Genomic DNA, 23,661 nt, shown 5'->3' with positions numbered 1-23,661 from the left:
TGTTCACATAATAGCAACCATATATTGATCGTAGCATTTTATATGCAGCTCTTCAAGTACAGTACCCTTGTTTTAATGAATGAGGGAAATGAGACTCAATCTCACCAAATAACTTGCCCAGAGTCACATAGTTTGGAAGTACTGCAGCTAAGTTCAAATTCAACGGTGTCTTGCTCCTAAGTTCCACACTTCCTCTGCTTTGTCATGCAGAAAGTACACCTGAGAATGTCTGTGATGACTCCATCTCACTGTTGTGAAGTGGTATCTCATTATAGTTTTGATCTGCATTTCTCTAGTAATTAGTGATGTTGAGCTTCTTTTCATGTGTCTATTGGCCATCTATATGTCTTCTTTGAAGAAAGATTTAGGAATTCTGCCCATTTTTAATTGAGTGGTTTTTTTTTTTTTTGCTGTTGTTGAGTTGTATGAACTGTTTATACATTTTGGACACTAAACCCTTGTCAATCACATCATTGATATTTTCTCCCAGTCCATAGGTTGTCTTTTTGTTTTGTTTATGGTAACTGGGAAAAAAATGCCAGAGTAACTGGGAGAAAATGCCAAAGATGTGACTGACAAGGGCTTAATTTCTGTGAGAGGGATTCCCAGGTGGTGCTAGTGGTAAAGAACACACCTGCCAAAGCAGGATAAGAAATGCTGATTCAATCCCTGGGTCAGGAAGATCCCCTGAAGAAGGAAATGGCAACCCACCCCAGTATTCTTGCCTGGAGACTTCCATGGACAGAGGAGCCTGGTGGGCTACAGTCCACAGCATCACAGTCAGACACGACTGAAGCGACTTAGCACATAGCACATTCTGTGAGAAGGCTCTAAGTTTGATTAAGTCTCATTTGTTTATTCTTTTACTTCTACTGCCTTGGGAGACTCACCTAAGAGGCACATTTTTTTAGCTTTGTTGAGTTATACTTGACAAATACAAACTGAATGTTTAAGGTGTACTATTTGATGTTGTCATATGTGTGTACATTGTGAAATGATCACCACAATCAAGCTAATTAACATTCATAACCTCATATAGTTAGCTTTTGTGTCTGTGTGTGGTTGTATGTGTGTGTGTGTGGTGAGAACACTTAAGATCTACCTTCTTTGCAGATTTCAAGTATACAAGACAGTATCATTAACTTTAGTCACCATGCTCTACATTCAGTACAGTTCAGTCGCTCAGTCATGTCCGACTCTTTGTGACCCTAGGGACTGCAGCATGCCAGGCTTCCCTGTCCATCACCAACTCCCAGAGCTTACTCAAGCTCCTGTCCATTGAGTCAGTAATGCCATATAACCATATCATCCTCTGTCGTCCCCTTCTCCTCCCACCTTCAATCTTTCCCAGCATCAGGGTCTTTCTAAATGAGTCAGTTCTTTGCATCAGGTGGCCAAAGTATTGGAGTCTCAGCTTCAGCATCAGTCCTTCCAAATGATTATTCAGGACTGATTTCCTTTAGGATGGACTGGTTGGATCTCCTTGCAGTCCAAGGGATTCTCAACAGTCTTCTCCAACACCACAGTTCAAAAGCATCAATTTTCCAGCGCTCAGCTTTCTTTATAGTTCAACTCTCACATCCATACATGACTCCTGGAAAAACCATAGCCTTGACTAGATGGACCTTTGTTGGCAAAGTAATGTCTCTGCTTTTTAATATGCTATCTAGGTTGGTCATAACTTTTCTTCCAAGGAGCAAGCATCTTTTAATTTCATGGCTGCAGTCACCATCTGCAGTGGTTTTGGAGCCCAAAAAATAAAGTCTGCCACTGCTTCCATTGTTTCCCCATCTATTAGCCATGAAGTGGTGGGACCAGATGCCATGATCTTAGTTTTCTGAATGTTGAGCTTTAAGCCAACTTTTTCACTCTCCTCTTTCACTTTTATCAAGAGGCTCTTTAGGTTCTTTGCTTTCTGCCATGAGTGTGGTGTCATCTGCATATCTGAGATTATTGATATTTCTCCCGACAATCTTGATTCCAGCTTGTGCTTCATCCAGCCCAGCATTTCTCATGATGTACTCTGCATATAAGTTAAATAAGCAGGGTGACAATATACAGCCTTGATGTACTCTTTTCCCAATTTGGACCCAGTCTGTTGTTCCATGTCCAGTTCTAACCGTTGCTTCAGATTTCTCAGGAGGCAGGTCAGGTGGTCTGGTATTCCCATCTTTTTAAGAATTTTCCCCAGTTTGTTGTGATCCACACAGTCAAAGGCTTTTTCTACATTAGATGTCAATAATTTATTTGCTGATATAACTGAAACTTAGTACTCTTTGGCCAACTTCACATAATTCTTAACAACTAAGACATTATCAGTTGAGGCACATTTAATGTTTATCAGACAAGTATTATTTTCTTATAATTTCAGGTACTATCTTTCACTACCACAAATAATATGCATTGAGTACATCCTGAGGTTTTGTGCTGATTGCTTTCTCTTCATCATTGCTTTCAGTCTCTACGATAGCCCATTGAAGGATGTACTCTTATTATTTATTTTTTGTGTGTTTAGTCCCTATGTCATATCCGACCCTTTTGTGACCCTATAGACTGTAGCCCACCAGGCTCCTCTGTCCATGGGATTTCCCAGGCAAGAAGACGGCAGTGGGTTTCCATATCCTTCTCCAGGGGATCTTCCTGACCCAAGGATCAAACCTGCATCTCCTGCATTGGCAGGTGAATTCTTTACCACTGAGCCATCAGAGAATTACACCTATTTATTTTTGACTTCCACAATAAAAGTTTACTTCTTGTTGATACAAAGTCCAATGTGAATGTGACTTTCATGCGGTCCTTCAGGGTACCAGAATCCCTCCTTCTTGAAGCTCTACCCCCTCTATGTCCTCAGAGTCATCTCTTCAGCTAGTAGTTGGGTTAAGAGAGAGGGTTGCAGGTGAGGAGGCTTGAATGGGTCAGGCTGAAAAGTGATGTGTATCCTTCCCACCCACATTATTTTGACTAGAGCTCAGTTACATGGCCACACTTAACTATAAGAAAAGCTGGGAAATATGGGCTATTTGTGTACTCGAGAGGAAAAGCTCATGGGTTTTGAGTGTCATTTCATTAAAGCCTGAACATGGAGAGAAACAGAAGTGTAGTGATGTCCAAGTATCTGAGGGAAAGCATTTTAGACAGTGAAAATGGTCAATTCAAAGGTCCTTAAGTGGGAGCAATCCATGTTTGTTTAAGGAACGTCAGAGGTCAGTGTTTCTGCATGGGAGTACATTAGAGAGCAAACAACAGTATGTGAAGGCAGAAAGCTAGGGGCCAGATCATGTAGCAACTGGCGGCTGTGACAAGGCTTTGGCTATTTCTCTGAGTGCAGTAGGAAGCCTTGGGTCATTGCACAGGTTTTAGCAGTGGAAGAGCATGATCTAACTTATATTTTTGCTTCCAAAGTTTTAGGTTGAAAAATTTCAAATTCACATAAAAATGTAAAGAAGATAGCAATGAACTCTTATCTATCCTTCACATAGGTCCACAGATCGTTAATTTTTTGCCCACATTTGTTTTATCCCTTTCTATAAATTTCTACTATTTATTTTTTGATGAACTATCTGAAAGTAAGTTGAAGACAATATGCCCTTCTCCTTTAAATACTTCATCAGGTATCTTCCACAAAACCCCAGAATAATAATTCTATCAAAGAAAATGAACACAGATTCTACATGATATCCAATCTGTGGCCCAATTTTTTTCAATCTAGTCCCCAATCAAAGTAAATGTGTTGCATTTTACTGTTACATTTCTTTTGTCTCTTTTAATAATGGGAGAACATCCCCTCTACATTTTCTTTCTTTGGTTCGTTCACTTTTCCTGACATTTCAGAGTCCAGGTCAGTTGCCTTGCTGAATGTTTGATATTCTCTATTTGTTTGCACATGATTAGATTTATATTAAATATTTTGATCAGAAAAATAATACAAGGGAGATATTGTGTACCTCTAGCTCCATCGCATGCGTAGTGACAGAGGGTCAGGATCCACTATTGGTCAAGCAAGTACGATTACTTTGTTAAGGTAGTGACCAGCAGATATTTCACTGTAAATGCAAAGTTTCTCTTTTATAATTAGTAAGAAGTCAATGGTGGGTATTTGAAACTGTTTGACTATCCATTTTTTTCCTAACATCTTTCTACCTAATGGTTGTATCTTAGTTTTAAGTTACTTAGCAGCAATATTGATGGGGAGAGATTTAGATAATAATAAAGGTGATCGTAGTGAATTCATGTTAACTGTCCTTTTCGGGTATCAATCTCAAAAACTAAGTTATCTCTGTTTATTTGGATTTGTCTGGGTTATTTAAGGGCATAGCAGACAATTAATCTGAGCCCCGTGCCCACTGGCTCATTTATTCCAAAGACTATTACTGAGCCTCTGCGCCCGGAAAGGCCTTGTTAGCAGTGGGGACACTAAGAGAAGCAAGACACACCCCACTCCTACAGCAATGGTCTAGGAGCCAGAGTCACACAGGGAAGTTGGAGAGACATCCCCAGGTCCCACAGAGCAAGGCAACACAGAGCAGGGCTGTGGGGCTACAGGAGGAACGCCCTGCGGTTTGTGCTTGAGCCAGGGTGGTCTGGGGCTTTGGGAAGCTGGGTTCCTTCTGTGGGATGTGATTGTGATGAGGTTGGGTGGTGGCACCCCTCAGGACTGCATTGTGTCTTGGGGGTGATGGGAACATCTGAAATGGATCATTGCTGTGAGGTGTCCTTTTGCACTTGGATAAAGCCCAGAGAGATCTATTTCTGGGGCAGAAAGGAAGGGGCCCTGGCTCTTGTCACATTGCTGTTGACCACAGGGGCAAAGGATGTGTTTTCCACCCCATATCTGCCAGGAATCCTGCAGAACTTTGTTCACCCTCCCTTGAAGTGATGCCCCCAAAAAATCCATGGAACTGCCCTCTCTTTCCTGGTACCGAGGATCCAGAACCTAAGGTGTTATTGAGCTTTAAATGATCTCTTTTTGTAATTGGCCATTAATCAACAACTTGATCTTTGTTGGGGCTGCAATGAAGGAATTTAATGGTTTGGATGGAAGACAGAGGCAAAGAGTGGTTCTTGCTTTTCCTGGAGCAGCTTTTTCCTGCTGGAACACTCCTCAACAACCAAATGTAACAGGCCCTCTAACTGGAAAAGGGGCTGCTGGGGTAGCTAAAAGGATAAAAACCTGCTTGCAATGCGGGAGACCTGGGTTCGAGCACTGGGTCAGGAAGATCGCCTGGAGAAGGGCATGGCAACCCACTCCAGTATTCTTGCCTGGAGAACTGCAAGGACAGAGGACACTGGTGGTCTACACAGTCCATGGAGTCTCAAAGAATTAAACACAACTGAGCTAATAACACTATGGTCCACCTGGAAAAGTTAACTAGTTTTATTTATGAATCATCATGTTTGGCTGATTAGCTATTCTACATCCTATTGAAGTGCATATTCTCTGACGTGGCCTGGACAACAAAGCAATCGGCCACTTCCCACAGTGGAGAGTGGAGGAGTGTCTGCAGGCAACAGTGTGAGAGATTCGTGCCCCACCATCACAGTGCCAACAAAGGCCAGGCCCTGCCAGCTGCACCGCGTCCCTCAGGCGTACCCTGCAGCCCAACACGTGGGGCTCCTCACACCAGATGCAGTGAGGGTGGGGAGCAGCTGGAGGGCCTCTGGGTTGGGGACATCGGAGCGGGAACGCCAAGGGCAGGGGCAGTAGAGCGAGGCTGAGAAGGGCAGGCCTTTGACGTCATGAGGGCTTGTGTGTGCACAATGCATGTGTCCTGAGCCACAGCTGACAAAACTACTTGGTGGCACACAAACCCACTGCCAGGGCCCAAATGGTGCCTGGAGGAGGGGGACCAGAAAAGACAGCTTCCTCTGGACCCAGGGGGTGAGGAGGGGCCCGAGGTGGGGGAGCGGGGGCAAGAAAGGCCATCTAGCCAGGCTGCAACAGATACCACGGTCTTCGGTCCCCTTCAGAGGAGCCACCAGGGTCCCCCAGTGATGATCACAGCCTCTAGGGTCGTGTCCCAGTCAGATGAACCGACCTGAAGGAATGGTTTGTCAACCTGTTTAGCAGCGCAAAGGCAAGGGAGCAAGCACAGGTCAAGGCCTGTGAACTCCATTTTGGTCTCCAGTCCTCAGGCTGAAAGGCCACTGGGCGAGCCTCTTACACACCCTCTTAGCTCTCCCCTTTCAGACACCAGGCAGTGGCCCTCACACTGGGCAAATGACCCTGCTGAGTGGCAGAAGTGGGAGAACACTGTCTCTAGGGGGACAGTATCATAGGGTCCTCACACACGGGCCTCTCCAAGGTGCCGGTCTGTTCCGTGATTTTGAAGACAAGTGGCCCACCAAGGTCAGAGAACACGCATCTCCAAACCCACTGCCCTGTCGCCCATGTGTGGTGAAAACAGGTGTCTCTCACTGGAGTTTTGTCCACTCCCACACCCGGGCTCTCATCCATTTTCAAATACAGGTAGACGGGGGCTTCCTCTGGTCACATCTAGCTCAACAAGTCAGACATGTCTCTGGGAGTGAGTGTCTGTAAAGGACGCCCCTAAAAATGCACCTAACCAGTGCCAACAAAACCATTCGATGTACCTGCCATCTGGGTAAGGGAGAACAGGTTCCCAGTGGTGGTGCAGACAGGGGCAGGGGCGGAGAAGATCAGAGCTGGCCTTGGAAAGGACCAGTGAAATGCTTGTTTTCAATAGGACAGGCTGTACCTTGAGCCCCCGCTCAAGTCCTTCAAAGGGCAGGTATCCACAGACACCCAAGTTGGACACGGGAGGCCAGGATCAGGGGTAGCAGAAGCCCAGGCAACCCATTGATGAAGGAAACAGTAATTTTGAGGCAGCCTCCAGGGAGACTGAATTCGAGGCTCTGGGCGGGGGATAAGAAAAGCACACACACAGGTGTTGCCAAAGTGAGGACTCTAGGGTCACGAGAGCAGTCTTTATGGGAAGAAATGGAAACTGAAGACAGCAGCCTGTGATCTGCAGTGGGATGGCATCTGGGGGTGGGCAGAGCTCGGGAGGCTGCAAGCTCAGCAGAGCACCTGGCTGGGCCCTCCTACAGGGCATCCTGGGGAGTCTGTGTCTCAGGTGCTTGGGGAACAGCCAAGTGGAACGTGAGGTCCCTCCACTGTCCTCAAGCGCAGCCCTACTCTGGGGAGAGCTCAGCCTGGGTGGCAGTGGTGGCAGGAAACAGGGCTCTGACTTTGGGGCCATCTGAGTAAGACCTAGCAACCGGCAGCACCAGCCAGAAGACAACAAAGCCAGAAGAGGGGCAAGGCCATGGCCAGTGGGGTAGGAAGGTGGGACCCCAACACATTCTAGGCTAACCAGCCTGCTATGGATCCCATCTTCTTGGAGGGACAGTTGCCAGGGACCCATCTGACCCCTGGGATCTCTCTCAGTGGTAGCCAAGCCAGGACTTGCCAAGGCCTGGCCCTTAAGCAAAAGCCAGCCACAGGCCTGCCCATTGGTAGGGAGGGGGGTGGGGCCAGGGGCACATTTGTCAACCCATCTAGGGCCTGGCCCCCTGAAACAAGGTGCCTGGCAACAGATGGGAACCTTTGCAAGCACCCTGAAACAAACTTTTCTGTACTTTCAGACAAGAGACCAGCTGGGGATGCCATCTCTGTCCCCAGATCCGCCCCCCTCCCCTACGCGGGGCCAGGGCTGCCTCTCCACATCACCTCTGTGACATCATGAAACAATTAAGGAAGCTGGCCACTTAATTGGCTGCCTGGCCCATGACCCAGATTCTAGAATGTCCAGAGAGTATTTATGGGGCACCCGAACCCTGGCCTGAGCCCCTTCTGCCCTGCGCATTCACTGCTGGGGTAGAGAATGCTCCTGAGCTAGACTGGCTCCATGGCTAGTCAGAGTTCCCACGAGTCACACACAGCCCTGCTGGCCCCATTAACTTATGGGGAGCCCACAACAGGGGACCCCTGTGATTCCTCCTCAGATCTAATTATTGATTCAGGGGAGGCGTTGGAGAAACAGGGTGACCAACCTGAGAGCCCCGATCCAGGCCTCCATGACAATCTGCCCCCACAGGGCCCAAAGCCAGAAATGGCCAACAAGGAAGAGAACAACGCCGTCCTCGGGCTGTCCTTCCCCAGGAAGCTCTGGAGGATCGTGGAGGATGCGGCCTTCACCTCTGTGCGCTGGAATGATGAGGGAGACATGGTGGTCATCGAGGCAGATCTCTTCCAGACAGAGGTCCTCCAGCGCAGAGGTGCGGACCAGATCTTCGAGACAGAAAGCATCAAGGGCTTCATCCGTGAACTGAACCTGTACGGTTTCAGTAAAATCCGCCCTTCGTGTCACTCTGCAGGGAAGAAGATGATGGTAATGTAGAGAGTCCTTCTGGGGAGGCTAGACTTCTGGGGAGTGCTGGACGGGTTTCATTTCCCAGGGGAATGCTGTTCTCGTGAGAGGGTGGTTAAGGAAAGAGGAGAACACAAGGGCTGTCTTGTTCCACCACCCCCCTTAGACAGGATCCACAGGGGTGACTCCAGACCCTGAGGGGCCACTGAATGTCAGGGACCGCCAGGAACACCTCAAGTGAGGATGGCCCCGGGGCAGCTCTAGGGAGCAACATGCTAAGGCCTCATAACCTGCCAGAATGAAGAGACTTTGTCTCTGTACATAGGCATAGCCAGGATGGTCATGGGGAAGAGGGCGGCGAGGAAGGCTTCTTCTCCCCCTTGCTGTCTAAAGTGATTCATTTCCTTTCAGATCTATCGCAACTCCAATTTTCAGAGGGACAAACCTCTCCTCCTGCAGAACATCCCAAAGAGAAAGAAGCGAGTGATGTCAACCAGACACTCTCCTCAACTCCATCACAACCAGCGCACCCAAGAGGTGGGCAAGAAAGTCCAGAAGGGAACCCCACCTGCTCGCAGAACCCCCAGGCGACGATCATCTGGGCTCTTTCGCATTTGCTCTATGTGCGGTGTAGCCGGGCAGGCCAGGGTAAAGCATCTCCGCAGCAAGCAGGGTGGCCCCAGTGGAAAGGGCACGTCCAAAAGTGCCATGTCTGTATGCCCAGCTACTTCTGGGAGGAAGAGTACTGGGAAAATGCCCAAGAGCCCCCCAGATTATGATTCAGTGATGGCTCTGTACAACACCTGTTACTCCATGCTGATGGCAGCCCTTGCCGGCAGAGCCCCAAACGAGGCCTCTGAGGCAGAGTAGGAGCAGGGAGAGCTCTCAGAGGTCCTCTGTGAGCAGGTCAAGGACAAGCCCCATCCCTGACCTCTCAGGTTCCTGGGGACACTCCAAAGTACTCTCTTGTAATCAGAAATTGGTTTTTGGCTCTAGTAAAGAGGTGCAAAACTACACATGAGTAAATAAAGAATCGAATGAGAATGACCAGCCTGTGTTCTTTCTGTCTGTTCACACTATTCAAATGGCACAGGGTGAGCCAGATGAGGCTGGAAGCCCACGCCCCATGCAGGCTTCAGTCTGGTCCACGTGGTCCCTTTTCAACGGAAGCAGCAGCATTTCACATGCTCGGCCAAGGGTTTGGCTCACTAGCCGAGTGCTGAGGCCAGCCCAGGATGGGCTGGTCATTGGGCCTTGCCTGCTGCTCAGCACATAGCTCAGCTGGGCTCCTGACCTTGGGGGTGTCACCTTCCATAAGTCATGCACCCTGAAGCAGAAGGGACTCCTCCTGGGTCCCCAAAGATGCCACAAGTTTCTGCTCAGCAGCTGAGCATCTCCAGCTGTCGATCCAGGGGCCTCCCCCCAAGAAGCTGACCAGAAAGCAGGGTCACCCCACCTGCCAAGGGCCTTGCAAACACATGACCCCAAACCCAAAGACAAGTACAAGCTTTCCACAAGGTGAACACCAGCCCTTGTCACTCTGCCCTCACAGGTATATTTAGGAGCCTGTCTTTGGACATGAGGCAGCCAGGCACCACATCCAACACACATGCTTTGTGAGCCAAGGGACACATTAGAAAAGGGCAAGGGTCACCTGCAAGGACAAACTGCAGCCTGTTTCTGGGCCTGCGGGCATCTCTGCCTGCCGACACTCAGCCAAGCCCCCAGCCTTCCCCATCACCCTCTGGTCACTGTTCCAACATCGGGGAGTTTGGACCAGAACAGAGAGGGAAAAACACTAAGCGGTTTCCTAACAACACATTTCTCTCAACCACCCAGACACAGCAGGGCCAAAACGAGTGGCAATGCCCTCTTATTGTGAAGGTCAAAGTCCTGGAGACTCACGCTGAGTTCCAAGCAGCACAGCATGAGGAGTGTCCCAGACCCCCAACCTGCACCAAGCTGGCAGCACACCCAAGAGTGGGGCCAATTTAGACGGAACTAGACGGGCACGTACAGGGCGCAGCGGTGACTGGACAGTGTCACCATGTGCAGGTCTCTTGGTCACCTTCCTCTCAAGAGCCCAACCTGGACAGGTCTCCTGCCCAAAGGGGATCAAGTGCTCGGCGACGTCCACCTGGAAGATGTCCTTCCTGCTCCTCCCAGGGACGGGCTGCAGCAGCCGGTGGGGCTTGGCAAGCACAGTGAGGTACTTCTGGAGAAGGTCGGGTAGCAGGGCTTGATCCTCCAGCTCCTCTACCGCATCGGGATCTAGGTTTTCTGGGCACAGCAAAGTGTCCCCAATTTCCACAAGACCTATGTGCAAAGACAGGACACAGAAGGAGAACAAGGTGATTCAAAGTCATGCCTGCTGGAGACTAAGACCATATCATGGAGGAAACCCGAGGTGAACTGGGTCTTCTGGATGAGCATTTTCAGATGGGCTCACCTTGGTGAAGGGAATTCGGTGTGAAGCCAAGCCAGTGAGGGAGCAAAATGAAAGGGAGATGCCTGGTGCTCCACAAACCCACCAGGCCACGGGCAGCTCTCAGTCTGACCACTGCAGGCCACAGGGACAGAGCAGGAGGGCTCTGGCAGGGCCCAGCAGACATCAGGTCCCCAAGGGATTTACCAGCAGAGAAGTGCTGCTTTGGGGCCTTACCCCTGGGGAGTCAGGGGGCTTGCTCAGGCCTGGCTGCTGGCAGTGTGGGTATTAAACCCAGGCCGGTTGTTTTACTGACTCTCATGGTCTCTGTCGGGCACACAGACACACATGGGGACACACACACACACACACATACAAAGTGCCATGTGCAGACCTGGATCCGCCTCTGCTCAGAGCACAAATGGGGACTGAGGCCAGGGAGGTGGTCAGGCACCTCATGCCATTGTCTCCCAGCCAAGGGACCCTCACTGTCCCTCTGAAGAAATCTCAGCCCCTCCCCCACCAACTGGTTCAACAGAAAACAAACGAACACAAACAAACAATCATTTTGGAAAGCAAGCTGAGATCCAGGGCAGCACCGGGGGGCATGCAGGCAGCGTGGGGCAGGGCCTCACTTGCCCGCGATCACTCTAAGGCCGAACTTGTCCCTGTCCTGCAGCAAGGCCTGGATCTGGGCGGGGCTAATCCCCAGCCTCTGCTCCAGCAGCTCCTTTCAGGCCACATCCACCCAGTCCCAGTGTGAGTGTGGACGGCCATGGTACAGTGCCAGTGGTCACATAGCATAGGCTGCCAGACAGTATTTATTGTGCACCCCAACTCTGGTCTGAGACCCTTCTGCCCTGAGTGTTCACTGCTTGCGTAGAGAGTGCTCCTGAGCTAGACTGGCTCCATGGCTAGTCAGAGTTCCCACGAGGCACAGGCAGCCCCGCTGGCCCCATCAACTGATGGGGAGCCCACAGCAGGGCACCACCCTGATGTCTCTCAGGATCCAGACATGGATTCAGGGGAGGCTTTGGAGAAGAAGTGAGACCAACCCAAGAGCCCATATCTGGGCTCCCAAGACAGCCCACCCCCACAGGGCCTGAACCCAGAAACAGCCAACGATGAAGAGAACAATGACGTCCTTGGGCTGTCCTTCCCCAGGAAGCTCTGGATGATCATGGAGGATGCAGCCTTCACCTCTGTGCGCTGGAATGATGAGGGAGACATGGTGGTCATCAAGGCAGATCTCTTCCAGACAGAAGTCCTCCAGCACAGAGGCACGGACAGGATCTTCAAGACAGAAAGCATCAAGACTTGCATCCGCAAACTAAACCTGTATGGGTTCAGTAAAATCCACCCTTTGGGTCGCTCTTTAGGGAAGAAGAGGATGATGGTAACTCAGAAAGCCCTTCCGGGGAGACTAGACTTGACGAGCCAAGTGCTGGACAGGTTTCATTTCTTGGGAGAATTTTTTCTTGTGAGAGGGAGGTTAAGGAAAGAGGAGAAAGCAGGGCCAGTCATGTTCGACAAAGCCCCTTAGACAGGATCCACAGGGGTGACTCCTGACCCTGAGAGGCCACTTTATGTCAGGGAGGGCCAGTAACGTAAGTAAGGCTGGCCCTGGGGGAGCTCTAGGGAGCACACTCATTAGGGGCTCATAACCTGCCAGGAATGAAGAGACCTTGTCTCCATAGTTAGGCAAGGCCTGGGCGGTGGTGGGGAGGAGGGCGGTGAGGAACGGCTATTCCTCCCAATGATGGCTAAAGTGGTTAATTCCCTTTCAGATCTATCACAACTCCAACTTTCAGAGACAAACCTCTTCTCCTACAGAACATCTGGAGGAAAGGCGACCCCAGAACAACTGCTCAGCCCATCACTGGCGCAACAATGACCCCAAAGAGAAAGAAGCATGCGGTGGCGACCAGATGTTCTCCTCAATTCCATCACAACGAGTCTACCCAAGAGGCTGACAAGAAGGCCCAGAAGAGAACACCAACTGTTCACGGAATCCCTGGCTGGTGCTCATTTGTATTTTGTGGCCTTTGGTTTATGGGCAGTGTAGCCATGGAGGCCAGGGCAAGCCATCTCCCCAGCGAGCAGGGCAGCCCCAGTGGAGAAGGTTCATCCAGCTATGTCACTTCTGTACCTCTGGCTACTGCTGGAAGGGATAGTGCAGGGGAACTGCCTGAGATTCCCCCCAGAGTACCCAGGTTATGTTTCACTGATGATTATGTACAACACCTATTTTTCGATTGTTATGGCGGCTGTTTCAGTTGTGGCCCCAAACAAGGCCTCTGAGGCAGAGGAGGAGAAGCAGTCCTCAGATTACAAGTGTGCCCTTTGTGAGCAGTTCAAGGACAACCCCAATCCCTGAGCTGCCAGGGCCCCAGGGACACTCAAAAGCACTCTCTTGTAATCAAAAATCTATTTCTGGCTCTAATAAAGTACAGCAGAACTCCACAGGAGTAAATAATCAAAAGAACTGTGAATCTGTGTTCTATCTGTTCATGCTATTCACAGACGGCACTGGGTGAGCCAGATGAGGCTGGAAGCCCACGCCCCAGGAAGGCCTCAGTCCAGTCCCTACGGTCCCTTTTCATCTGAAGCAGCAGCATTCACACCCTCGGCCAAGAGTGTGGCTCCCAAGCCGAGCACTGAGGCCAGCCCAGGATGGGCTGGTCCCTGGGCCTTGCGTGCCGCACAGCAGAAGACCCAGTCCAGCTCCTGACCATGGGGGTGTCACCTTCCATAAGTCATGCACTCTGAAGCAGAAGGGGCTCCTCCTGGGTCCCCTGATGATGCCACAAGTTTCTGATCAGCTGCTGAGCATCTCCAGCTCCCAATCCAGGGGCCTCCCCAAAAGGCCCACCAGAAAGCAGGGTCACCCTACCCACCAAGGGCCTTGCAAACACGTGACCCCAAACCCAAACACAAGTACAAGGTTTCCACAAGGTGAACACTAGCCCTTGTTGCTCTCTGCCCTCACAGCTGTATTTAGGAGCCTGTGTTTGGACCAGGAGCAGCCAGACACCGTGACCAACACACACTTTGTGAGCCAAAGGACACTTTAGAGCAGGACAAGGGTCACCTGCAAGGACACACTGCGGCCTATTTCTGGGCCTGTGCCTGCCAGAGGCCTCGCCAGCTGCTCAAGCTCAGCCCTGCCCTCAGCCTCCCCCATCACCCTCTGGACACTGCTCCAACTTCAGGGAGTTTGGACCAGAACACAGAGAGAAAACCACTAACTGGTTTCCTAACAACACATTTCTCTCAACCACCCAGACCCAGCTGGGCCAAAAGGAGTGACGATGCCATCTTTTTGTAAAGGTCAAAGTCCTGGAGAGTCTCGCTGAGCCCAGAGCAGCACTGCACGAGGGGAGTCCTGGCCCCTGGCCCCACACCAAATGGGCAATGCACCCCAGGGCGGGGCCGATTCAGACCAAACCAGATGGGCACATCCAGGGCGTGATGGCGACTGGACAGTGTCACCATGAGCTGGTCTCTCGGTCACCTTTCACTTGGGAGCCCAGTCTGGATAGGCCTCCTGCCCAAAGGGGACCAGGTGCTTGGGGATGTCCACCTGGAAGATGTCCTTCCCAGCCCTCCCTGGGATGGGCTGCAGCAGCCAGTGGGAGGTGGCAAGTGTAGTCAGGTACTTCCGTCGCAGGTCAGGCAGCACAGCTTGATTCTCCTGCTCCTCCACCTCATCGGGACCTAAGTTTTCTAGGCACAGCAATGTCCACGAGACCTGTGTGCAAGACAGGACACAGAAGGAGAACAACTTGATTCAAAGTCACGCCTACTAGAGACTAAGACCATATCTCGGAAGTGAACCCGGGTGAACTTGATCCTCTGGCTGAGCCTTTCAGACAGGCTCACCTCGGCAAGGGGAATTCAGGGAGAGGCCAAGCAAAGGAAGGAACGAAATGAAAGGGAGAAGCCTGTGCTCCATGAACTCACCAGGACATGGGCAGCTCTTAGTCTGCCCACTGCAGGCCACAGGGACAGACCAGGAGGGCCCCAGCAGGGAGCCTGCGGACATCAGGTCCCCAAGTGATTCATCAGCAGAGAGCTGTTGCTGTGGGGCCTCACCCCTGGGGAGTCAGGGGACTTGCTCAGGCCCTACTGCAGGCAGTGGGGGTGGGGAACCCAGGCTGGATGCTGTGCTGCCTCTCATGGTGTCTGCTGGGCATACACATACACATGTGGAGACACACACACACAGCTAAGTGTCACGTGCAGACCTGGACACGCCTCTACCTCTCAGAGCACAAACAGGGACTGAGGCCCACTGTGGTGGTCAGGGACCTTGGGCTGCTGTTTCCCAGCCCAGGGACCCTCATTGCCCCTCTGAAGAAACCTCAACCCCACCTGGTCCTTCACCAACTGGTTCAATAGAAAACAAAGGAGCACAGCCCTGGCTGAGATCCAGGGCAACACCAGGGGCCGTGCAGGCAGTGTGGGGCAGGGCGTCACTTGCCACGATCACTCCGTGGCAAAACTTGTCCCCACCCTGCAGCAAGGCCTGGATCTGGGCGGGGCTCATCCCCAGCCTCTGCTCCAGCAGCTCCCACTAGGCTGCATCTTCCCAGTCTGGTGCCCGATGTGGACTGCCAGGGTACAATGCCAGGTCTGCATAGCACAGGTCACCACCGCCTCTACAGGGTCTTGACACTGTTTAAGATGAAACCGGCGTAAAGCTGTAGGAAGGTCAGACAGCCGAACTTCATCTCCCAGGGCCTCATGTGGCTGCGTAAATACAGAACCTCAAAGGCCAGGAACCTGACACAGTGGCCTCCAAGCTCACAGCCCTGGACCGGACCTCAGCCCCACATGTCCGAGCATCCTCCAAGCCTGCTGACACAGAGGGGAGGTTCACAGAGGGCTGGCTCCTTCCATCCATCTCTATGTGGTCTGCTGACAGGGGGTGGTGATCCAGAGGACCCATCCATCACATGCAGTCTGTGGGGAGGTCAGGAAGGAGGGCTGGACAGCAGGAGAGAGGCACGAGGTGAGTTCCAAGACAGAGGGACTTGAAACCCTGGGAGCACTGAGGAGTGAGGGTGGGTTCCCTGGCTTCACAGCCCAGTGGCCTGGCTTTGGGCCTCTCTCAGCAGAGACACACACATCCTGGGCTTGGCTTCCTCCACCCCTGGCCCCAACCCCACCCCCCTCAGCTCCCCGGCCCCATCCCTGCCCATGCTCTGCAGATCCCCCATCTCAGCCCAGGGCTGCTGAGCACAGATCCATGCTAACCAGTCTGGCCTCGACCCAGGGCCACCCTGGACTTCAGACAGCCCTGCCACGTGTCTTCCCCACGCCTTTGGGAGCAACCTTCCTCCCAGTCCTTCCTGTACCATGGCCTCCACTGTCAGCAGATGCCCTGGCCCCTGTCCAGAGCCTAGAGAAAGAATGAAGGAGAGCAGGATCTACTGGGACGGGTGCCCTCCGTGTCCTCACCAGGGCCTGGGACGTCAGGGATCACAGAATTCAAACCTCAAATAACCCGCTAGGTTACTGTCACCTCATTCATGTGTCTGTTTTCACCCTTACACGGTGTCTGTTTACATCTCTCAAAGTATCAGGGGTCCCACAAGTTACTGACACTTCCCTCCTGATAGAAGGGAAGGGAAAACTCATTCTGCCAGTACAACCACTTGACATGACCACACACTCACTGACTGAAGAATCATGCAGAAGGAGGCTCGGGGAACAGGGCACACACTCGAGGTGCTGACACACACCAGCAAATGGTCTTCTGCAAAGGCTCCCCCTTGTCCACTCCCCCAACCACAGGCAAGGGTGGCCCCAAGCATCATCATTTGGCTGAACCATTGCCCATCTGCTGGGTGACAAAGGGTCACTTTCTTCACTGGGTCTGGGTTAATTACCAGGGAGCCTGGTTGACCCCTGGGGCATGGCCATTGCTGTCTTCTACTGAGGTAATTGACTGGATCCCAGGCTTGCCCAGTTTCCGCCATTCAGTGTCTCAGCCAACCCAAACCCTTCCTCCTGGGTGCCACTGAATCTCAACTGTGTGGGTGGGATGCCTGAGCAAGAAGGGGCTGCAAGCGCTCCTACCTCTCAAAGCACAGGGTGCCTGCTTAGCGGCCAGAAGAGAAAACTCTCTTCTGCCTGCTTGTCTGGATGTCTTCACCTGCATGAGGACCAGAGCAACAGGGAGAAAATCACCTGTGACAAGACGGCAGTGTTGGACACCAAGCCACCACAGGGGCTTGGCAGGGGCCTTAGACCATGGAGACCCAGGAGGGCCCAACCGATGAGAAACACACATGCAGGTTCCCTCAGGGTGGGTTCTGCTCATCACAGCAGCTGGCCTGTCCTTACACGGCTGGGACAGGGACCCCATGATGCCTCAGCCCAGGACACAGAAACCCATCCCCCAGGAGTGATGGTGATTTACAGCCCAGGAGATTCTGCAAGGAACAAGAAAAAAGGACTCCTCCCCTCACACTGCCACTCTTAAAAGATCCAGGAACCACCACAGTCAGTCAGCCATCCTCCATGAACTCGTGGTTGGGCCCCACCAGGAGGGGAACCGTGGAAAAGCAGCTGAGCCCTGGAGGGTCAGGCCTGGGTTGGGGCGGCTAGCCGGGGGCGGGTGGGGCTCCCATGAGGTCACAGCCCAGGGGCAGAGCAGGAGACTGGAGAGCAGGTCTGCGGGTGTTTTCGCATGTGTCCCAGGGCATCGCTGGGATGCACACATGGAAGGATGACGGGCGGGGGCTGTGGCTGTGGAGGGGACCAGAAAGTGCAGCTTGGCCACCTGGCAGGCGATCCTGGTCTCAGAGCCTGGAAACCCCCACCCGGAGGTACCATCCGTACACGAAGCAGTTTCTTCCTTCCTGCAAGCAGAGTGAGTCGCGGACGCTTTGGGATGGCCGGGCTGTGGCCACTTGGCAGGACATTGGTCCGCCCCCAGGACCCAAGACCACTGACAGGTGACGGCGGCGGGCCTTAGCTGCACCTCACCCACAATCCCTGAAGCCCCTCATTTCCGGTGTGTATGACTTCCGGTACTCACGTATGCACGCATGCACGCAGGCAGGTAGTTAAGTAAACACGCACGTGGGAACAAACGTGCGTTCTCTCGCCGCCCTGTCTGCTAGGAGACGAAATAGGAGCCACCACGAATTGAGGCGCCTGGAAGTCCAGGCCAGGAGGAGCCTCGAGCAGGACCTGGAAGAGGACCAGGAAGTGATTGGCTGGGCGGAAGAGAGGGTGAAGGTGGGAGAAGCAGAGCGAGGAGTAAGGGGCTGAAGTGTGGGAGAGACATCGGTGAGGAGTTTCTGGGTAAGGGGCGGGTGCTGGGGTGGGGTGAAGCCACCGACCGGGGAGTGGAGCTGAGCTGACAGGGATGGAGCTGTGGGCCCAGGGAACCCACGGAGCCTGGGCCTGTCCAGCTCCATGGCAGAGGCCAGACTGTGCCCTTTTAAGTCCCTGCTTTAGGCGTCCAGTCTGCAAGAATCAGCGAGAGTCAAAGTGACCATGATCCAGTGTCCTCAGAGACTGCATCCGAGCTTCACAATGGACCCCAGGGGCCAGGGAAGCGGGGAGAGGCGGGGCCTCTGGACGCAGTTCCACATCTCTAGGCTGAAAGCCAAGGTTGGTTCCCTTTGTCGCCACCCTGGGGCTGCTAGCCCAGTGCCGAGCAACAGTTTATCTGTGTGGGTTTCTTTCTTTCTTTTTTTTTTTTTCTTTGCACAGATAAGGAAAATCCTCAGTGTGTTTCCTGCTGCCCCTGGGCCCTGAGATGCACCACAGAAAGGCAGCTTTGCCTTCAAAACTGTTTCCTGGACTCTTGCTGTCATCCGGGGGCTCAGCCCACCCAGGGCAGCCACCTGACTCTGCTCCTGACTGCCACCCTCCATGCTGTGTCCCTGCCTCCCAAGTGCCTGATGGGAGTAAATGGTCCTTTTCCTGTCCCCACTGCTACTAGCTGACCTCAGACCTCATGGCCTAGGGCCAGTGCTGTCAGCCTAGGCTCCCAACTGGACTGGACCCCTCTTGTCTCTCCTCCTTCAGCTGGTATTGCACTCCATCGGTTCTGTGTCGCACCACATGAATTTCTGTCCTCATCAACCCTGGATTGCAAGTGCAATCTCCTGTTTAAGCCCCAACCTGTCCATGTTGCCCTGGGCAGGGGGGAAGGCTTCCAGTGGTCCCAGGTCTCCTTCCTAGTGGTGACTGTGCTGATCCTGCACTCTGTGCAGAGCACATCTGGGACCCCACACTTCAGCTTGTGCAGTTCCTGCCCCTGGACCACTGGCTTCTCTTGTCCTGACAACCTACTGTCCCACTTCCATGCCTGTAACATCCCTTTCTCCATCCGCCTGAGTGTCAGGTGCTCTCATCTGGGAGTTCTGGGGCCCCCTGCATCTTCCTGCTGCCACCTTTGCCTCTCTCTTCCTCCCAGGCTGTGGCTGCTGTGCACGAATCTGGCCCCCCGAGGGTGCTGAGTCCCATGAAGGCAAGGTCGGTGCCTCACTGGTTCCCGTTAGCTGGGTACCCACACAACTGCTGCCGTGGGAATGTTGAGTGGTGGAGCAGTGCTTTCCCTTCCAGCGTGCAGCCTGCTCTTTCCTTGCAGAAGCCTCCAGGCCATGGGTTGAGGGGGCAGAGGCTGCCTCTTGTATTTGAGGCCTCAGCACTGCGGGGACCCAAATGATTACCACACCCAACTCTTTCATGATAGTGCCCCGCTCCTCACCCCAATAGTGGTTACCAGCTGCCTCCAGACACCCCAGAACCTCCTGGAACTGGTTTCAGATCATGAGGGAGCATCTGGTGAATTATGGGTGGGCTTCTGCTGTTTTTCCCAAACCCTGGTTTCAAACGAGACCTTGCCCAGTGAACTGGACACCTATGACGTGTGGCTGCTGATGGGGGAAGCTGTGAGGACCTGCTCCGTGGCGATTATCCACACCCATCCCTTCCCTGCTGCTGGCCCCAGCTCTCCTCACGTGCCCAGGTGTGAGGACTGGGCGACGAGGAGTGCTGCCTCCTACCCCACCTGGGTCTCTGAAGCTTGGTGAGGGTTCCACTTTGCTACTGCTGTATGTTTGCAGGCAGCAGTGACCTGGGGCGGGCTCGACCCAGATTCTCGGGTTCCCTTCATGTCCTCCTTGGCCGATGTGGTTTCCTCTCTGAAATGCATGTTGCCCATCTCGCCACTGAGCTGTGTGTCATTTTGGTGCCAAGCTGTGGGCACTTCTTTCAGGGTCTGGGTGCTCATCCTGCCCTGGTTGTTTGTGTTTCAGATTTGCCCTCTTCTGTTTGCAGGCTATCGAAGGACTCAGTATTTGCCTGGTCTCTCAGAGCCGTAAGTGCCCCACTGGTCAGTGAGTGTCCCTCAGGCCCTCTCTCTGGGGGCCACTGTCCACCCCCAGTCTTGGCACCTGGGGCAAGCAGTCCCTGAGGAGACACCGCCCTGGTGTCCAGCACTCTGCCTGTAAGAGAGGGCTCCTTCATGTCTGTGTCAGTCCCTCGGTCCCTGCCTAGCTTTAGTTCTGGGCCTTGGACTCCCGCACGCCGGACAAGCCCAGGGGCAGCCGTTTGGCTCCAGTACGGGAGCCAGCCTTCCCCTCTCTCCCCAGGACAGCTCCTGGTGGCTGCACCCCTCTCCATGCAGCCCAGATAGAGGGGCCAGTGTGAGTACTGGATGCGTTTCTGATTTCATCTCAGTTCCACTGCAGTTCTTTGAGAGGACCCGGCACACATGGGACCTGTGGACATGGGTGGCCACTCTGCTGCCATGACTCAGGTGCTGCCTGCCCAGGGGGCCTTGGTAGCTTCTGTGAGCCTCTGGCGCTGCTCCACTTGCATTCACATCACAAGCCTTTATATCACGTCTGACCCGGGCTAGGGTGATGCTGGTTTGCGCATGCGCATCATTTCCAAACTCTGGGGTCTACGTGCTCTTCAGTGTCTTCCGTCTGGGCAGGTTGGTCACTACTCAGGCACCAGGTCCCCCAGCACTGGAGGGGGCTTCCGGACACCAGTCTGCAGCCCACTGAATGGGTCCAGCTGTTTTGTTTCTGAGATCGAGGAGCAGGGAGGGTGGTCTGGAGTGTGCATTGCCATCCCATACCCATAGTGAGAGGACTTCAGTGAGTGGACTCTCATGCTCTGGGTGGGAGCCCCATCCGGCTACCCTTTGAGTACTTGTGTGCCCACCGTGGTGACTTGGCCGAGCACAAAGAGGGTGTGAGGAGTCAGGAGCAGAGAATTCCCATGAGGTGTCATCAGAGGTGAGAAGGTTCTCCAGTTCATGAGCGGGGTGAGTATCCCCCCTCTTTTTCTGTGTGTTTCTCTTTTACTCACTGAAGTTCACTCATGGCTTCTGTTTGGTCTTACCGTCTTTCCCTTATATCACATATTCCCCCAGGTTCTGAAGGACTCCTCGACAGATGTCTCACTAAGCCCTGCACTGGTTCTGGGGGATACTGCATTCTGGGCTCTCCCAGCTCAAGACCGACTGATGATTCCTCGGAACTGACCCTGTGTCCCTTGCCCCTTGACCCCTTGTGCTCAGAAACCCCAGCCCAGGGGGTCCTCCTGAAGCAGCTTCAGAGTCAGAGTTAACTGGGTCTGTCACGTCAGTGTCAAGTTGACCCTGTCTGGCCACGTCCACCCTTCTGATGGTCCCACTGCCCTGCGTGCGGTCACCAACACAGAGTCCGAGGTCCCGTTGGGAGGGGCTGGGGTCATTCACATGTCTGTTTGCTGTGGTGCAGCAGTGTCTTTCTCCCAGGGACCCACGCCTTCCCTATTCCTCAGTTCCAGACCTGAAAACTGGCTCAGGGGCCGGACCTGGGCGAGGGATCTTGACCTATTTACTGGGGTGGTCGCCCTTGGCCTCAGTGTCATTTTGGACTGTACCTTGGTCATTTGCCCACCTATCGAGCCTCCAGGAGGCCGCATTTTACTGACCACCTGCTCTGCTGTGAATCTGGACTCTTGGGCAGCAGCATCCCTGGTCATGACCCCTGGCTCCTGGCTGCTCAGTGCAACCCCACAACTTCTGCTGCAGTCCCTGGGCAGCGGGGATGGAGGGAGGGGCTGTTATCCGTCTCTTCCATCACCAGGCCCAGCAAGCCCGGCCTGTGTTGTGTGGTGACTTCGCTCTGCTTGGTGGCTGGGCAGTAGATGACCAGCTCTTCCCGTGGTTCCTTGGCTCTCCTGCTGGTAGTGCTGTGGATCCTGCAGCAAATCAGGGACAGCCAGACAGAGGGTACCTGTGAGGAAGGACCCTGGTCCCATTTGCTCCCTTGGGGGTGGGGGTAGGGGGTCACCAACTCTTTATGGGGTGGGATGGGTGGGCTGCTGCCACAGGCTCAGAAGTTTAGAGACATCTGGGGAGTCCCAGTCTTCAGGGGCCTGCCTCCCATTCTCCCTGGCTCTTATGTCAGGGATGCAGGTTTTCCCAAGGACCTCTGATGCCAGCGGGTCAGGCCTGCTTTGGTAGAACACTCAGTGTCTTTGAGGTTCAGCCATTCCTGTCAAATCCTGGGCTGATGTTTGTCCACTGCCTGAAGCTTTGTCAGCTACTGGGGAGACCCTGGGCCACCCCTTGGTTCTCACTGTTCTTCACCCTGAGCTGCTCATCCCCTGCGGACAGCAAAGCAAAGAAGTCACTTCCCTCTATTCCCCCCACATCCCACAGGCCTGGATGTTCTCACTTGCCAGGGAATTCCTCTCCCCCTGCCAGCCCAGCACAAATTCCAGCAGCTGGGCTGTGGCCTTGGCCCAGGGCTGAATGCACACCGACTACCCCCAGGATGGGTCCTCATAACCAGTGGGGCAGGAGATGTCAACCCCGTACCAAGGCCCCATCTCACCACCTCTCCTCAGATCACTCCAGGGCCAGCCTTCTCGGGATGGGTCCTTTGTGAGGCTGTTCCCACGAGTGGTGGCGGGAGGGAGGTAGTGCCAGAGTCTGGCTGGGGACTCACCACCAAGGGGACAGGGAACAGGCAGGGGTGGGCAGGGCATCCCTTCACCTGCAATGTTGACCTGACAGTTCCTGCCAGCCCGTTGGGAGGTGCAGAGCACAGACAGGCATTGGAGGTGTCCACAGTGGGCCCCAGTGGTCGGGCCCTCACAGTTCCTGAGGCCTCATGATCAATATTGACCAAGCGGGAGGACTGAAACCAGGAATTGGTGCCTGAGCGGTGGCTCTATGTTCACACAGGACTCCAAGTGCCTTTGCCCGGTTGGCATCACACTCTGCCCTGCACTTAGCCTGGTGGGATGGGCTCTTGGCATTTTTTGCAGCAGACAACTGCTGCGTTGGCAGGATAACTGCTTTTAGTGCACTGGCCACCTGGCCATCTGCTAACCCTGGTGTAAGCACAGCCTGATGGGAGAGGGCAGGTCTGGGTTCCAGACCTCTCAAGGCAAAGCACATTCAAGTCCAAGAACACCCATCCTGCAAGAGGCTTCTCCACCATGCAGGACGTCAGGTGTCCACTCACCCTTACATCACTCAGGGCTGGGGGGCGGGGAGGCTGGAGCACATCTTCCAGGCAGACCTGTAAAGTGCAGAGCCTGAAACGAGGCAGAGGTTGGGGAACATGAAGAGTGGGGAACCAACCACGGACTCACATTGAGGGACCATGGAGGGTTTTTCAGATGGGAGGGCTGTCTTGGCTGGGTGTTGTAGTGAAGAGGGTCTCCTTGGCTGGAAAATGGGGAAAGGGCCCCCAGAAGGGTCAGACCCACGGAGGGAACTGAGCCCAGGTATATGGCTGGAGCAGGCGAGTTTGTGGAGGGCCCCTAGCCTGACACCATCTGTTCAGGTCCCCAGAGGGAGCTTTGGCAAAGGATTTCTAGAGACTTTGATGTGCTGTGAAGTTTCATCCATTGCCTGCAGAGGCAAGG

At 53.5% G+C, this 23,661-nt stretch overlaps 1 protein-coding gene and 2 pseudogenes across 1 annotated transcript; 2 read left to right on the top strand and 1 right to left on the bottom strand.

Moving 5' to 3' along the window:
• LOC122688978 overlaps positions 1-23,661 on the top strand; it is a 735,084-nt pseudogene that overhangs the window by 391,421 nt on the left and 320,002 nt on the right.
• On the top strand, positions 7,859-9,351 carry LOC122688974 (heat shock transcription factor, X-linked member 3-like). The gene is made up of 2 exons (XM_043895005.1): positions 7,859-8,351; positions 8,742-9,351. The coding sequence occupies exons 1-2, from the start codon at positions 7,869-7,871 to the stop codon at positions 9,198-9,200; spliced, it is 942 nt and encodes a 313-aa protein (XP_043750940.1). The 5' UTR covers positions 7,859-7,868; the 3' UTR covers positions 9,201-9,351.
• Positions 8,204-15,488, bottom strand: LOC122688982 (annotated as a pseudogene).

This window comes from Cervus elaphus, chromosome X (assembly GCF_910594005.1).
Source record: "Cervus elaphus chromosome X, mCerEla1.1, whole genome shotgun sequence".
Taxonomy (NCBI): domain Eukaryota; kingdom Metazoa; phylum Chordata; class Mammalia; order Artiodactyla; family Cervidae; genus Cervus; species Cervus elaphus.
The sequence above is the reverse complement of the archived record's forward strand: the minus strand, read 5'-3'. Positions and strand labels throughout refer to the sequence as shown.